At 39.0% G+C, this 17,331-nt stretch overlaps 1 protein-coding gene across 1 annotated transcript in view; it reads left to right on the forward strand.

Moving 5' to 3' along the window:
• tnr (tenascin R (restrictin, janusin)) overlaps positions 1-17,331 on the forward strand; it is a 212,830-nt gene that overhangs the window by 174,678 nt on the left and 20,821 nt on the right. The window contains exons 23-25 of the mRNA XM_042497978.1: positions 376-495; positions 4,271-4,414; positions 16,570-16,700. Of these exons, the coding sequence (XP_042353912.1) occupies positions 376-495; positions 4,271-4,414; positions 16,570-16,700 (395 nt within the window). The remainder of the gene's footprint in view (positions 1-375; positions 496-4,270; positions 4,415-16,569; positions 16,701-17,331) is intronic.

The following is a 17,331-nucleotide window of genomic DNA, read 5'->3' on the forward strand; positions in this document are numbered from 1 at the left end:
TGAAAGCACCATAAATAATATTCAATAAAAACGTTGATTTAAATAAAAAAACAGAGCGATTCATTTTATATTATTGAAGCCAACTGGTTTTGATTCAGCTCTGGAAGTTGCAATGTTATTATGGAAATTGTGGAAAATAATATTTTGGTGATGAGCACAGTGTGAAGACATGTTGGTTTGATCAGGTTCTAAGTGTCAAGTTGACCAATCATATTGCCTGGTCGGAGCTACTTGTTGCATGATTGTCCATTGCTGTCACATTGCCAGATGTCACTGAAGATTTCTCCTGCAAACTGATAAATGAAAAAACATCACTTCTTCTTGTTGTTTTTGTCATTACATTGGTCTTACACTTGTGTTTTATTGTAATTCTAGCGATGGACATGCCAGCAGAGTTGACCGCTCTCAACATCACTCCACAAGGAGCCCTGCTGAGGTGGAATCCACCTGTTTCCAGTGTTGATAACTATGTGCTGACACTCACACACAACCAGGGTGAGTAACCTTAACTGTCCAGATCAACTTTCTTTCATTCATTTGCTGTTAAGTAGAAAATGAATCACTGGATTGAGGTGACCAGCACCAGAGTACAAGAATAGGACCTATTCTTCCTATGTCTTCTGCACAGTTGCAAATAGTGAAAAATTAGGCTGATAATGTGTCTCACATCACCAATAAAGCAGTGCTGCTTATGTTCGCTACCAGTTCATATTGCACGACTGTGAATCTCATTTTTACACATCAGCTTTTTCATTGATGCTGTCGTCTGTACGTGTCATGTTTGTCTCATGATGCACTTTGTAACTTTGGTTATAAAAGGTGCTGCTTAGGTAAATATTTGCACTCCCATCTTGTTATTGAGAGCAGCTCTCTGCACAATGAACTGATGGAAATCTTATCAAAGCTCCGACTGCAGTGAAATAAGACTGCAGAGTCAGTGCGTAACGAGCAGATTTGTTTTAGGTCATTCAGGTGCAGCGTGTGATGATGTGTCAGGTACTATCAAGGTTTTCCCAATAAGAATGGAGATCAGCGTGATCCTTCAAGGCAATATGGATCCATTTGTCTTGCCTTCAGAACAGTTCATTATGCTCGGTTGAACTGTTAAGCCTTGACACAAACATTGCAGCTTTTACACAGCATACGTTTCTGATGCATCCCATGTATTCACTGTCTGACAGCCATATCCTGATAGTTGACAGATAGCCATATTGCTCGGCCCCTCAGAGCCAGTTTATAATTGGCTTTCTGAACCATGTGGACGACTGCCAAGTTACAGTAGGTAGGCCAGCCGCAGATAAAGCTACTTGACATACACAGAGAGAGTGCTGAAATCTGATAGTAAAACAAGTTTCAAAGGGTTTGATTAGGCTTGGGTGGTATCATGGTATTCTGAAATCCCAAAGATATGTTTTTCAATACGGTCATACATACAGGCGCTCCTCTTTCTATTAACCCTATTGTATGTAGTGCGCAGCATGCACCACTAGAGCTCAGTCCCGGTCTTTACTGGTAGAACAAGCAACTGAGCTGAAAGACACCGCGACACCTAGTGGTGGGGGGATAACTTACTGAACTGTAAACAGCTGGCGGTCAGCAACGGCAGAGAGAGATAGTGGGGAATAAGGGCATGTTTTTTTACATCTAACTTGGTGAATTAAGGATTTATTTCAACCAACCGGAGCTGGTGATTGTTGGAACAGTGGACTCACTAACTAGATTACTAGCAAGAGCAACCAAGATGGCTTGGGTAAGTTTTATTTTGTTTCTGTTAAATTGAGTTTGAATAAAATGTGTTTTATGATGAGTAAAGAGGAAATTAAGCCTAGGTTTGATTTTTCAAAAAACACAAAAACATCATCCAGCATTTTCACTCATTTGCCTTTGCAAAGAAATGTCTTAAACTCACCAGTCCAATGTTTAACAGCACTTGTACTATTAATTTCTCCTGACTTTCTAAACTGGCTGCAGACAATGTTATGAGAGGCATATCGCTCAGTTACACAAACGACACCACTGACTAAGCCATGCCTAGATTTATCCAGAGGAATCTGTATCACTCAGCTCTCAGAGTCAGTGTGTACGTTACACCCTGACTGACTGGACTGCAGCCAGATCTCAGATACAGAGGCAGTATCTATATGCTGAACACATATTTGGAAAGCAGCCCCAGCCAGAAGCGCAATGTAAAGTCATGGACAAATTCCCTTGAGTGTCAGTGTATTAACTCAAGGTCAATAAATCTCATATTTCATCGAGTATTGTCCTGCATTACAAAATAGATTTTTATTGGCAACCAGGAACACCCACATAAAATCCAAACCACCATGTTATCTGTCAGTCAAACTTCATATAAAATAGATTAATTGTGTAGCACGGAGAAAAACATGGTTTGTTCACATCCTCACCAACATCATTGTCACTATGTGTACATGCATACTAATATTCTACTATTATTCTGAATAAGACACTTGAAATTTGTTACAGGTCATGTAAACAGCATATTGTGTTTGGATATTGCCCATTAGCCCCTTTGACATTTATGCAGCAGGTATATACATTTGATTTGGGTTTTTTTCAGCACTTTGCAACACACAGACTCTTGTCTGTTTACGGTTAGCTATGTGAGTTTTCATGGATGCATTGTGCACAAACCGACTCGCCAACAATTTGCAGGGCTGTGAGGTATAGATGCATGCCCAAAGAAGAGAGAAGGCCATATTAATGGTCAGAGGAAGAAACATACTCACTTAAAAACATTATGAAAGACTTGGATATCATTAGGTTTTTGGATATAATAGAAATAGTTTTAAACTTTATTTGTAAAGGATGTTTCATTCAGGGGGTGAAGCTCAAAGTTCTTTACAATGAGGAGAAAATTGTAGGAGGCGGCATATAGGAAGAACTGGTGAGCTTGAATAAAAGAACATGTGAGAGATAAAAACAAGGATGACATGAAGAATAAAACATATAGAAGATATGAATAACACAAAGGAAGACTGACAGTTATTAAAATGCAATACTGAATACATAAGTTTTCAGTGTTGTGCTTGCATCTCTCGTGGCCCTTGGTGCAGAGTTCTGTAATTTTGATGCATAGTTAGAAAAGGCTGAGCTGACAATTTTCTTATTTGTGTGAAAGTTTGTATTTCACAAAACTGCAGCAGAGGATCCAAGAGTCCTTGAATAATTGTAAAACCACAAAGAATTTGTAATGTAGACCAAACATTCAAGAGTCTTGTAAACAAGTAAATGAACATTAAAATCAATCCTAAAAAAACTGGGAGCTAGCACAGGTTGGCTACAACTGGGGTCATATGCTCACTCTGTTTTGTTTTAATTAAATCTGGCAGCAGAGTTCTGAATTGATTGTTTTTTTGTTCTGAATAAACAGTTTGTTTTGGAAGACCAGTGAAGAGAGCATAACAGTAATCCAATCTTCTTCAAAATAAACAACTGAACAACTTTTTACAGCATTGTTTTTTGGCATCTATGTGCAGAATATGGTAATGCTAACCTTTTCAAGAAGTTGGTTGAAAAAGAAAAAAGGTGTGTTTGCATGGTCAAACAAGTCTGCCGCTGCTGAAAACTTTGAAAGAAATTGAAGTATGTATGGTTGCATGTAAATGGGAGTATGAGATGGAATTGTTATTTTCATTTGCCATTCAAAATGCTTAGTAGAAATATTGTCTTACAACGGAATAAGAACGAAAACTGAATATTTTGTGCACATATAACATAGTCACTGTGGTTTTCACAAAAGTCAGATACTGAGTAGCAAGTTGAATTTTCAAGTTGATACAACTCTTGTCATTAGCACTATAAATTAAAACACAACAAGATCCTGTCGCTGAGCCACTGAGACCACTGCAGGTATATTAAGTCTTGTTCATATTGCACAATTATTTTCTAACTTTGAACATTTTTCAGAGAGGATGCAGATTGCTAACTGAATGGTAATTTATTGGTATTCACCTGTTTTTAAATTAGGCTGACAGATGCATTAGTCATGAAAATACCTTAAACTGATTCTTGGAATACACAATTAGATAAGATCAGAGATGAGTTATGTTTTCTCAGTCTTGCATTTCATAGACAGTAAATTACAGAGAATTCATATTTGGGTGTGGAAGACATTTATAATGTGGTTTCACCAAAACCATATTTTCCTAATCTTAAGGAGCTTGAGTTACAATTTAATGAAGTCTGTTTAGACAAATCTAAAATCAGAAGATGCGTGCTTATAATATAAACCGTTTGTGTTTTGCAGTGACAGCTGATACGTTCCTTGTGGAGGGCAACAAGCAGGAGCACCAGCTGTCCAAACTAAAGCCAAGCACCACCTACTCTGTAGCCCTCTACGCCACCAAAGGACCCCTCACCAGCGGCACTGTCATCACCAACCTCCAAACACGTATGTGCTCATTTAATTCAGCTGGTGTCTGTCTAGTGGGCGCCGCAATGATTCAGTGGTTAGCACCGTCGCCTCGCAGCAGGACGCTCCTCCAGGCCTGACTGGAGCTGTTCTGTGAGGAATTTAAATGTTCTCCATTTGTGTCAGCTTCTTGTGGATGCTTGGCTTCATTCATACCAAAAAGTATGTATGTTAAGTAGGAGTTCTCCTGCTTTTGTTCTTGACTTAGGGCAATGGCTACATGCTGCTTCTTAAGTAGTTTGGATGAGTGAAATGTAGCCGATGGATTTCACTCAGGGGATTAATAAAGTGTAACGCAAACAACAGGAGTATGTCATACAATGAAAATATATCATGTACCATAAAAGTTAATGACCTCCCTCTACATGAGGCAGTTAAAATTGACAAACTGCATAATAACAGTTTACGATAACCATCATTCTTAAAGAGAATTAGTTTATTTTCTGTCTGCGTTTATATTTTAATCTAAATGTACTGACTAAGCCAGTGCATGGCCGGGTATCAACTCTAAGTGATAATCTAAGTGTTAATTATTTCTCCTACACATAACATAATTTCTCCAGTACCTACCTGTACCGTGACAATATCACAGGAGAAATTAGGTTCCTATTGTTGCTGATTTGATTACCAAAAGCATAAGTTCTAAAAGCGGTAGCTTCAGCGGTGCAAGGTGTTAAATCGCTGCCTTTTGAGATGCACTTGAAGTCTGCGTGATCAAGTGGACGGTGTTTCATGCGATATACATAGTTTGTACCTGTAGACACCCTAATAATTGCTTAGAAAAAGTGTAATATTTGTGGTATGATTAGCTGTAGAGAAATGTAATTTATCAACAATTTCAAGTTCCTAAAGTTCTTGTCTAGGAAATCACCCTCAGTGTTTATAACGTTTAGCTTGCACAACTCTAGAGGGATGCAAGTTTGCTTCAGAAAGGGCACAAGTAAAAATTCAAAAGGAGATGCATTATTATTCTGGGTTGCACAGCTTAGGTAGATTTTAGCTTGCACACAGTGTGCACTTATAAGTCTTTCCCTTTATCTTTGTGTAACACTCATTGCAGAGTCACATACTGTGTCACAGGGGTCAGTGCTCTGCTCGACATGGTCAAAGACACAAGCTGTCATGAGGATTAAACTCATGAACTCTCTGTTCAACTTTTGCCTGTTTTAACTCCCGGTGACCCACCTCTCCTATTATATTCACCTTTATCAGCTGCTCCATCGAGAGCAAAGTTAGGGGTGAAGGAATTGTTCCAGTTTAGCTGAGTTGCAGCTCTGTAAACTTTTTTTTTTCCTAGACTTCTTGCAGAAAAAAAATTCAGTCAGCAGAGGAGTTCATATCCCCCCGAGAGTAGCAGAGCTACCTGTCCTGCACTGCAGCAGAGACGCACTGCTCGAAACAGAAACAAACTCTGTCAAACTCTGACAACGTATGAGAGCAGGGCTGCAGAGACTTCAAAACACAAATGGGGCTCAGGAAAATTAGGTGTACCTACAACCACGTCAGTGCTGTATAGTAACTCATACATAAACAAATGTTCTTGGCAGTTTAAGGTGGTTCTAATTTGGAAACAGATGCTCTGCCTAGTTCGTCATGTACCTCAGCTACTCCAGAGAAAAAAACAACATGCATTTCTACCCCGGTTTGACTCTCTTATAAAAGAGATTTAGGATATTTCTGTGATTTGGAAAGCAGCATGGAGTGAGCAAAGACGACAAGCATTCTGTTTTGAAAACCATGTCTTATTGAATCAATCAAACGGTTGGGTGCTTGACTTTGTTGCTTTCCCTCTCAGAGCAAAATAGAGTAGAAAAGCCGCAAGTAGATTAAATGCTTCCATTAAAGAGGAGGGACATCTGCAGGAGCTCCACATTTGTTCTATTCAGAAATAGAACGATGTCTGTGAAAGTGTTACTGGCATAACGAAACATGCTGTGCATTTTTCAATCAACTATGGCATTAACAGTATTTCTATTATAAATGTTTATGTCATCCTTGAACAGGGCCTTCAAAAAAGGTAACACTCATTTCTTTAAGTTCAATTCCGTACTGCTCTTTTACCTTTTTTAATTACGAACCTAAAAACGATAATGTAACAATGAGGGATAATCCCAAAACTTAATTAAGCGCTTCTCTTGAGAAAATACTTATTTAATGCTGTTTATATTCAAAGTGTCAGCCCTCTAGTTCATTTTCATACTGTAGTGAGAAAGTGCACTACACTGTTAAGTGCTCACACAGACACACGGATAGAGTCAGGGGATAGAGTCTTCCCCCTTGCAGGATTGATGATGACATGTCTCACCAGGGGGCGCCTTAGTCAACCTCAACTTCACAGGGAACTTCTGGTGTTGTTAATTATAGTTCCTAATTGAAATCTTAAAGTCTGTTTCAGTTCCACTCACACAGCTTGTTTTCTCAGGCGCTTCAGCTCCAGTGGAGAATATCACATTGTGAACTGGTTGAGAGGATCGGACCATCGATTGGTTTGGTCAGCTCTCCCACACCTATTGCTCAGCCACTGTCTCCCCACGCCTGCTGCTCTGTTTCTGTCCATCAGCCTTTCACTTTTTGAGTCTCAGTCTATCTACTGAACCACAGAGTTCAGAATTACTTGTGTGGACATCATTTTGAGGGAAAAGAGCGCAGCCAGTGAGAAAGTTTATCCATCCTTACTGATAATTAAGTGAAGTCAAGTGATGTATTTATAAAGCACATTTAAATAATAGTAAGTGCTTTACAGGAAAGCTTAAACTATAATCAATATTAAAGCAGTCATATTGTCCTTTTAATAATTAAGGGGACACAAACATTTAGGATGCACCTATAAATCAAGGATGGTCATTTTAATTCATTTCCATGTCCAAGTACTTGCATTAGATTATTAGTACTGAGAACAGTTTGGTCTCCTGGCGTGTTTAACGATAGCCTGCTGCTGTTAGCTTTTACCGGCTATCTTCCTGTGCCTCCCGTTTATTGCTCAGAGCAGCTCTGGTAAGTTCCAGGTTTCGGTCTGCTTGCTGAATCCCTCTCCTCCTCCTTGAACTTTCAGCAACATCAGTTTGACTTGACACCATTACCCACAAAGAAAAGTCTTATGTGAGAGACTGCGTTGTTGTTGAGACTGATAATGAGATTGGAAATATTGGTTGAAAGCCAAGGATATCCCCGAGAGCGGAGCAAAATACTGTGCATTGGAAAATGTCTCTTTATGCATTGGTATTCAGCCATATATCCTTCCCTGACAGTTAGAAAGCAGTTGTTAATTATGAGTGTAATTGTTTCTGGTCCATCTGGTGTATAGCAGCTGTGCAAATGCAAAGGCGTGGTGAGGTGAAGGGTCAGTGAAGGTTCCTGCTGACACCGTGGTCTCTCCACGTTTGCTGCACAAAGAGAAAGGATAGAGGAAAAAGCAGTAAGTCTGGCTGATATCAAAACGTGAGCATGGCTGCCTCAGCCATTTAGGTTTTTTGGGTGGAGTTTCTTTGTTGATTCCCAAGCCTCTTAACCACAGCTGAGAGTTGTTTTGTTGTCTGGCCTCCATGCCTCAAGAGTTCAACACAGAGTAAGACAGCTTGGCTCCCCATCGGCTGATATTTAAGCTATAGGGCTGGAAAATAAGGGATTTTGCCACGGGTGTCTCAATAAGCCTGTAGGCTGCAGCACCGGGACTTTCTTCCCCTCTGATGTGTCTGAGCCCACTTGCTGAGAAGTGCTTGGCAAGTTTTTGAAGCAGCAGAGATCCTTGCTGCGGGCAGCTTCACTGAGCTCTGCCTGATAGTTGTTCACCAAGCACTGAGATAGCTGCTATTACAGAAACATAATCTTGATTCTCCAGGCAGTTGAGGCATGTTTGACAGTTTAATGTACTTTTAAGAGGTTGTGTAATTATTTTATGGTAAAACACTTTGATACTTTTGCTAATATATTAAAATATTCTCTATAGTATACTGAAAGAAGTATTTATAGTATACGGTTTGTAAAATCGTGTGCTACTTCCATGATGAAACAACTAGAGATGTTAAAAATTGTTATAAATAAACTTGCAAAATATTTTCTTGACCTGAGCCATGGTGTTAGAAAGGTGTGATTCCACCTCAGTCTAAGCACTGTGAGAATTTCTTATTACAGACATATTGTTAATGTCTTTGCCAAATATGGTTGTCTTTTTGATTAAACTGTCAGTCAGTCTAAAACAAAATAAAACAAACATAGGCTTTAAATGTAAATTCTCTGAAATGGCATCTGTTGTACAAAGGCAGTCCAAATTTGATCTTGTGGAGAATGAATCAAGCAAAAATAAGCAGAAATAGATTTAGAAATCATTATCACAGAATTTACAACGTGAATTTTTTGTGTGTGTGTGTGTGTGTGTGTGTGTGTGTGTGTGTGTGTGTGTGTGTGTGTGTGTGTGTGTGTGTGTACATTTGAACTGTATTTCTGTGGTACAACATATTTTGCATTGTAAAGACGCTGGTTTTTAGCTATAAAAATTCTGACATAAGATGTCGCCCATCTCTTTAAATCTGGCAGTGGGGTACTGGTTGTGATCTGTAGGGATAGGATTATGACAAATTTCCTTAAATTTAAATTGAAAATAAAATGAGGGTTATGGCACACTTTCTGGAACTAGTAGTGAGTAAAACATTGGGGAAATTAGATTTTAGGCTGCAACTTGTGGAACATAATTATCTTCACTTGTAGAATTTAAATATGTTCATCTTTTGACTTTTGTAGCATCACCTACTACTTTTAAATTAATTTGAATTACCTTTTGTTTTCAATTACGGGGTTACATTTATAATAGATAGCCAGCTGTGGTTCAGGAGGTAGAGCAGGTTGTTTTGGAGGATAGGCGGTTCAACCTCTAGCTCCTTCAGTCCGCATTTTATGTTTGTTAAGTATCCTTAGGCAAGGTACTGGAATCAGATAGTGTTTGCCTACAGTGTATGGATGTGTGTGTGAATGTTAGAGATACATGATAATATCAGCATGTCATTGGTACCTGTAGATATTGGCTCTAAAATGAAATATCGGAATCAGCCAACATGCTAATTTCTGGCAATATCACGAACTGACATATGTATTTCTTGTACTGACAAGGTGATCATATACAAAAACATCAACCCTCAGCTGAAGTATTTTTCTAATTTTGCACAATGAATTAATATTACATATGTTGAAAATCATTGTATTTTATGTCTCCATCTGCTGGTGGGCCATTACAACAAAAGTATGCATGATATTGGTATCAATATCAGTTATTTGCCTAATGAGTTTATATAACAGCATATTGGATATCCACAAAAATCCAATATTTTGCATCCCTAGTGAATGTGAGTCTGTAATGTAAAAAGCCCTGAATGATTGGAAAACTAGAAAGGCTTAATATAAGTGCAAGTCCATGTATCAGTAAATGGCAACCTGTTGTAGCCCGTATGTTTGAACAAGGTGTCAGGTTGGAGGCAAGCTCTCGATGACGCATCTGAAGTCCCTTTTTCACTGCACAAAAAAACACTGATACTTTTTAGTATTTAATGGGGAAAAAATGCATTCATCCCTGGAACAAATGACTCAGCAGTAGTCACAGGTATTTAGCAGCTCCAGCTCTAATAGGCATTGACGGATATAGGACAACCCGCTGGACTCGCTGAAGGCCTTTGCACACTGATTATGTATGTTTTTCAGTCCAAAATTGTCGTCCATCTTAAAATAAATAAAACTTTACTTTGTTTTAGTCAGCTTTTAGAGAGAAGAAAATGCAGCAGCAGGATGCATCAGTGACAAAAAAGAGGTGCAGAGCGCACAGCATCTTTTCATAACTCAGACGACTCACTTTTAACAGGTCAGTAGTGATATTCAGGTAGATAATGATGACAAGGAGGTGGATGAGGACCGAATACAGACAAAGAGAGCAAAAGTGTGGAGACAGAGGAAAACAGTGTCTTGTGTCTCATATTGCAAATTTTCACAACAAATAGAACAATAAAATACATCAGACTCAGTGTGCAAGGTTTCGGTGCGTAATTTTTTATTAACATGCTGCCACAAAACACCATCAGTCTTTGTCTAAGGAGTGCTTGAATGACATTACAAATTTGGTCTGCACCAAGTTTGAGAGAAAGAGACTAAGTAAGTAAGAGATATAAAAAAAGAGGAAACACGGTAAAATTTTCACTGGTCTCTGTGCTGCTTTCTGCTGTTAACTAACCTGTTTTCTTGTCCGTCTTTGATGTCGAACGTGACACATCAGTGCAAAAAAAGAAAAGCATACTAGTCTACTGCAGAGCTGTGTACACGACCCCTGTCTAAAGGCAATGGGAAAACAATCTATGGCCAATTTTTAATGTGTTTTAGAAAACCAGCATGTGCTTATGTTGGTTGTTAGAGGGTATATGAGCTTGAGGACACACACAGTGAAAGGGGTTAGAGACACCTCCATGCTATAAATGAGCACTGGAAAAAAAAATCTGACGTTGGGGCATGGTCTGTGTTCTTAACTCAGCTTATAATAACTTCATTAAAAAGGTCACAACAATTGAAAAAAAAACCCGCTGTAGGCCAGTTGGAGAATTTAACAAGCTAGTTTTCTGAAGAAGAACATGGTGGGAGTGAAGTGCTCTCAAATGCAGAAGTTCAAAGCTATGCGATCATCATTACTGGTGGTTTGTTTGGCTCCTTTTGGCTCTTTGATATAACATGTTTCTGATCAAGGCTGTTGACTATTCTTAAAGGTAATTACACGGTGTAACAAGATAATGCAATCTGTGAGATTTATCCAAGAAAAATTTGGTTTAATTAGGTAAAGACTTCATGCATTCAAAGGAGTGAGCTATACATCATTCATGCAGAATCATTCACTCGCAATTTGGCATAGAGACGTGATATTCACTCCAAAAGAATAACTTCCGCTTGCTTCCTACAACAAATTACTGCTGCCCATGCTGCCCTTCCCATCTGCTGCTCTGTGTGTGTTTGTTTTTTTCTCCTTTTGTATTGTTTACACTGCGTGTTAATGAGACATTAGGCGAAGGCAAACCTATTCATCTCCATCCCATTGTTTAAACCTCTGCGTCTGAAGATGGAGCTTCAGAGGTGCCAGGAACTCAGACGACACCTGCTCACCTGCTCGGGTGCACTCCATGCAAAGGTTTAATTGGAGGGAGAGTGTCAGAGAGAACAGGACAAGGAGACACATTTAATAGGTGAACGAACAGAAAGAAAGAAAGAGTGTTTGTAGGCCGTCCATTTCTATGAAACGCCTCTTCCTTCTCTCATCTATCCCCCACACAAGCATAATGCAGCAACAGTGTTCATCAATCTGAGGGGAGGACAAGAACAAAGAGATAAACTCCGCTCACTCTCTGGCATATTGAGGCAGAATGGCAGTCTGTCAGATAAGGCGGTAAGAAGGAGGTGGACAAAGGAGGGGTGGGACAGAGTGAAACACAAATGGAGATAAGGAGGGGAGTGAAGGAGAGGAAAACCCCTGGATTGACGAGGGAATAGGAAGAAACAGACAAAAGAGGAGGAAAAGCAGGAATGAGATGCAGACAAGGTCAATAGAGATGCTAAGGTGCAGGAGAGGAGGAGAGGGGCACGTCAGCGCGGACTTTAGCACAATCTGTAATGTGCCGTGTTCATCTCAAAGCGCACTACTCAGCCTCTTAAAAGCTCTTTGTTCCCTCATTTTCCCTCTAGCTCTCTCTCTGTCCTTCTTCCTAAATCCCCCTGTCACACTTTGTGGATCTGCCTATCACTGTCTCCAAGCGAAGGCACCCCGCTACTTTCAGGAGGTTATCAAGGCGGGTACATGCTGTTAATTACCGAGCTGTCATTGATCTTTCCATATGTGCACACAGACAAGGATTTAAACGAGAGGAGACTGTGTGCTTGTGGATTTTCTTTGTGTTTGCAGTTGTGTGAGGTCTGGGTTCAATCTTGGGTCAGATGTTTAGCTGAAAGTTAAGGAGAAGTCCTCAGGAGACGTTAAAAGTTCAGGCTGTTTACAAAATCCCATGATAGTTTCACTACTGAGAAAAGAAAAAAAAGTAAGAAAAGTCAAACAGAGGGAATGACAGAAAAAGGCAGCCATGTAGTAGATATTTATTATCTTAAATTCACAGCGGTGATGTTGGATTGCACTGCACACAAAGCGCAGCACTTCATTTGTTTCAGGGCCCCTGCCTCCCTTATTCAGAGCGCTGTTAGGTGACTGGCTGACGCTGTGCTCCAGAGTCATGATGTAACTCCAGGAAACTGATTTTCCAAATAGAAGGTCATCTATTTTCTATCGTGTAGTAAAATGAGGTTAGAGCGTGTCAGTGCTTCCGCTGCCATGTCGGAAGTTCAGATATTGACTCAAAAAGGGGTGATGTAAGGTGGGGAAAGTGAGGTGAGTCTCCTTGTGATGTGGTTAAGGTATCAAGACAAGGACTATAATCAGGCCTTGTTTAAAGCCCGGATGGTGTGATGTAATGTGCCGAAAAACTTGGGTGGGCTTGCTGATCAAGGGCTTGAACGCTTTAGAGGCTGTGATACTCCAACTAAACATGGTAATGTGTCTCTTCTCACTCAGTGTGGGAATTTAGGATTACTGACACAGAGGTTTTTCCCACCTCATGCAGTACATTTACAGTATATGTGCAAGAATGTCCCATTGTTAATCTGTTCTGATTTACCTGTGCTTTCTATTTCCTATCTTTTATTTGCTTAGAATAAGTGTAAATAATAAGGAATCTTCCCATCATAATATATAGAATGTGAAACATTCCTTTTTTTGTTTTATTGCACTCATCTACATGTTTAGTTTCCAGCTTTCGTTTTTATAGAGGACCAAATTACCGAGCTTGTCATTGGATTTCATGTATTAAAGGATAAGTCTGGCAATATTTTTCTCATAATCAACAAATTCAGTGAAAAGACCAAAAGCTAATATTCTATTTATTCTACTGACAAGAATTGTTGCATGTGTAGCCAAAGTCTAATATAACTCATTCCTTTGTGTCACAGACCTGCATTGTTGTCAAAACACTATAATCACCTCAATGAGGCGATGTGGTTTTTGTGGCCTTAAATGCCTTATTCATAGCAGCTTTTTCTTTTTTTCCCCTTTTTTTAAAAAATGAAAAATTGCAGAAATAGTTTTGATGCTGTCTTGAATTCAGAGTGGGTTATGCTGAGTATTCAGTGTTTTCCACAAAACTAATATCTGTTGGTGTTGGTGGGGTGGTTGGTAGAGTATTTGCTCTGGATGAAGAGAAGGCTGAAGTATGTCAGGAGTGACAATGAACCAAGACGTCTGAGTGGGTTCATGTGACGTAACCCATGGTGACTTTATATATGCAGGATATGAACGTATTTCTCTTTATTATTAGTGTTGTTCAGCACTTGTACATTTAAGATGTGATGGTTGGTCTTTGTGTTAATTATCCTGCCTCTGCTGTGAATGGACGGCCTTGTAACGTTTTACCCATAATCCAAGTTTTTCAACTCTTTGCGCTCAGTAAAATTGTAGTTTATATAAATATGTGTCGCTTCCATAGCACAGTATTTGAAAAAAACACCAGCCTCAGGAAAAATAAACGAACTGGTAGACACAACCTGTAAGGATGGGGAGGTCAGAAAGTGTGTGTGTGCTCCCGTCACACTGTATACTGTCACACTATCAAAAGGAGCCTAGTAATTCCATTAAGAAGCCTAAAGAAATACTGAGATATAGGCTACATTGTTGCGCACATGGTTTACACGGTCTCTTCAACAGATTTGTTAACAGTAAGAAAAAATATGTTACTAACATCAGCCTAACCCTTTGAATCTTGATTCAAACTGGCAGAATCACACTTGTGCTTCAAGTGGCAGAAACATCTAAATAAAGAGATCCTTTCAACATGACCTTCAGCAGAACTGGCATAACATTTGTCTAGTTTATTTAATCTCAGCAAGTGAGGTTTTATTAAGACGTTGGGTCAGTTCCACTTGGCTGCATCTATTGCTGGCTCTGTCCAGAGAGAGAAAACCTGGCCAAGGCAGCACAACAGGCCAGTCAACCTCAGAGGAAGGTCCAGTGGTATTGAGTTGCTCTGCTTTAGTGCAGCCAGGGAGCTCCAAACAGGTGTGCTTTGATATTCTGAGTTTGTAAAGACAGAAAATTTCCCATTTTTGCGAAGAGATTGCACTTTAACATTGGGATTCTCAGTGGAGTGCTAAACCCAAAATCTGATGAGCAAGAGGTAGCACATTCCAAATTTTCACATCAAAATACCAAAATACTCGCATTTCAGTTGTTTAATTGGCCCACATCAATGGCACTTATTCAGTTCAGTAATATGCACAAGGGCAGAGTCAATATTGAATCTGTATACTCCAAACACTCTCAAAAAGGCTCTGTGCTGAAATGCGTAGGTGTTTTTTTTATTTTGATGGGAGCCAATTAAACAAGTGAAATGTGAGTATTTTGTTCTCCTTGACTTGGAGGTGAATTTTGGCATGTGCTACCTCTTCACATTTTTTGGAAAATGCTCAGATGTTTGTACCACCGTGCAGATTATCTGTGGGTCAGTTTTGGGTCTGATTGCAGGGTTGTTAATTTTTATATCTTTAAGGCCCACATTTTACTGGCTGCTGATAGAAATACATGAATGTCTCCCCTGATAGCGAGTCAGCCGCAGCTTGTCTTTAGTAACTATAAGATTATCTCAAGCCTGCAGGACATCAAACCTTGAGTTCAGTTTGTTGCCATATATAAAAGATAATTTATTCAATAAAATACTTGATGCCCTGCAGGTTCTTAACTTGGAAGATAATAAATAATTCAATAAATACTACAATGACCTCAAAAAGGGAATATAATGTAACTGTAATATTAATTTTTAACACAGTTTATACATATTGTGAAAGTGCACTATTTCTAATTTTGCTGTGCAGATTATTCCAAAGTGTGTGTGTGTGTGTGTGTGTGTGTGTGTGTGTGTTTAACAGTTTTCTTACTGTCTTTCACAATGTGTTTAATTTGATTTTTCAAATAGCTCAAATTGACAACATAGCAATATTTGGTCAGTACAGTAGTGACAAAACAAAAGAGTGAGTAATGAGTAAAATAGAGTAAAATAAACAGACTAAGACTAAGTGAAAAAAGTAATAAGATTAAAAAACATGAGCAAAAGTGTATTAGGAAAAAAATTAACATAAAATACTAAAACATTATTGCTGTTGATCAAACAACTGTCTATCACGTCACAGTTGAGTGTCCCTAAAACGCAGCAGTTTTCTTTTTTTCATCACCCGTAGCCTGTTGCACAAAATAGTTTTCTCCTTAAGTATGACACTTAAGGCCTAGCTTCTCCTTAACTGAGGGACTTACTTATGGATGTTGCATAGATCCCTTACACAGTTTCCTTAGTAAAGTAAAAATGTGAAGGTTTTTAATGTGCTGAAAGAGACTGTGTTTGCTTGCACTTGTGTCTGTGATACCTGTTATCGCCTCGCCTAATATCATCTCACAAAATTGGCCTATAAGTAGTTTAAAAGAATGTCAGAAGAACAAAAGACAAGAAAAGCACATTGGTCTGAGGAGGAACAACATACATCTGGAGGAATGCATTAAAAGAGAGCTGGCTGATTTTTTTCTTTTTCATTGTTGCAAACTAATTTGACATCAATGTTGATTTTGCTGTGAACAAATAGATGTTCATATTGCATGAGTGTGTATATGTAGAAGAGCATAGCTGATAAATTGACCACTGCTGGTCAATCGCTCATTGTTCATGAGTGATTGACCAGCATATCTGTTGGATGAAAACACCATTGTCAGGATGCATTCATTTTTCTCAATCATTACAATAAACTCGGTCAGAGATGTCTTAGGCTTTTACCTTACTTTGGTTGCTAAAGCAGGTTAGAGCAGTCGTTTAACTAAATTTTAAGGTGTTTTGTGCAACTCAGTCCACAAATGAGCACCTAAAAAGCTGAAACACCACTATTAAAAATTAAAACAGCCCTAATTTGCAAAAGTGGATGAATAAGTTAACACCTCTGACATCATTTGTGAATCACAGTACGCTGTGAATGTGGAAAATATCCCACAAACCTTCCTTCTTTTGCGCTAAATTAATATTTTTCTCTCTTTCTGGCAGCCATGGACGCACCCCTGAATCTGACGGCCAGTGAAGTGAATCACCGCAGTGCTCTCATCTCCTGGCAACCGCCGATCACGGAAATTGACAACTACATGCTCACCTACAAGTCAACCGACGGCAGCCGCAAAGTATGTAACACACATGGCTCAACTCTTTGGTCTAAACTCTGTTTCTTACACACATGCACAGACATACACTGTTTATATCCTATATACTGATATTTTCTGTATGTTAACATTTATTTGCAACTAAAATATGTTTCTTTATTGACTCAAATGCTGTTGAGTATCCGTGCAACAGTTGCAAACGTGTCAGAGAGAAAAGCCGTACTTTTAAATCCACACACCTTAAAATAGAAACTTAATTCTGCAGATATTGGAGAACATTTTGAAACGCAGTCTTGGATTTCTGCAAGGTAGAAAATGTTCCCAATTTAATCAAGTTATTATAACTGAGTCAAACAATGTTCAGGAAAAGATAATTTATGCAGAATCACAACTTTATGACAAGCGCTTCAAAATCCCAATTTTATCTTTCAATCATGTAATCCCTGGATGTGGAGCGTGCAAGCGTTTGGGGACACACAAACCCACATACTGACACATACACACACACACACACACACACACACACACACACACGCACACAAGGGAACTGCGCAGAGAAATTGCCTGTCTAATAGAGATATTACTTTAATGTGTCTCAGTAGAGACATTGTTTATTTTGATTAAACTTTTGATGTGGCTGAGAAATGGCAAT

This window comes from Plectropomus leopardus, chromosome 12, assembly GCF_008729295.1.
Source record: "Plectropomus leopardus isolate mb chromosome 12, YSFRI_Pleo_2.0, whole genome shotgun sequence".
Lineage (NCBI taxonomy): Eukaryota > Metazoa > Chordata > Actinopteri > Perciformes > Serranidae > Plectropomus > Plectropomus leopardus.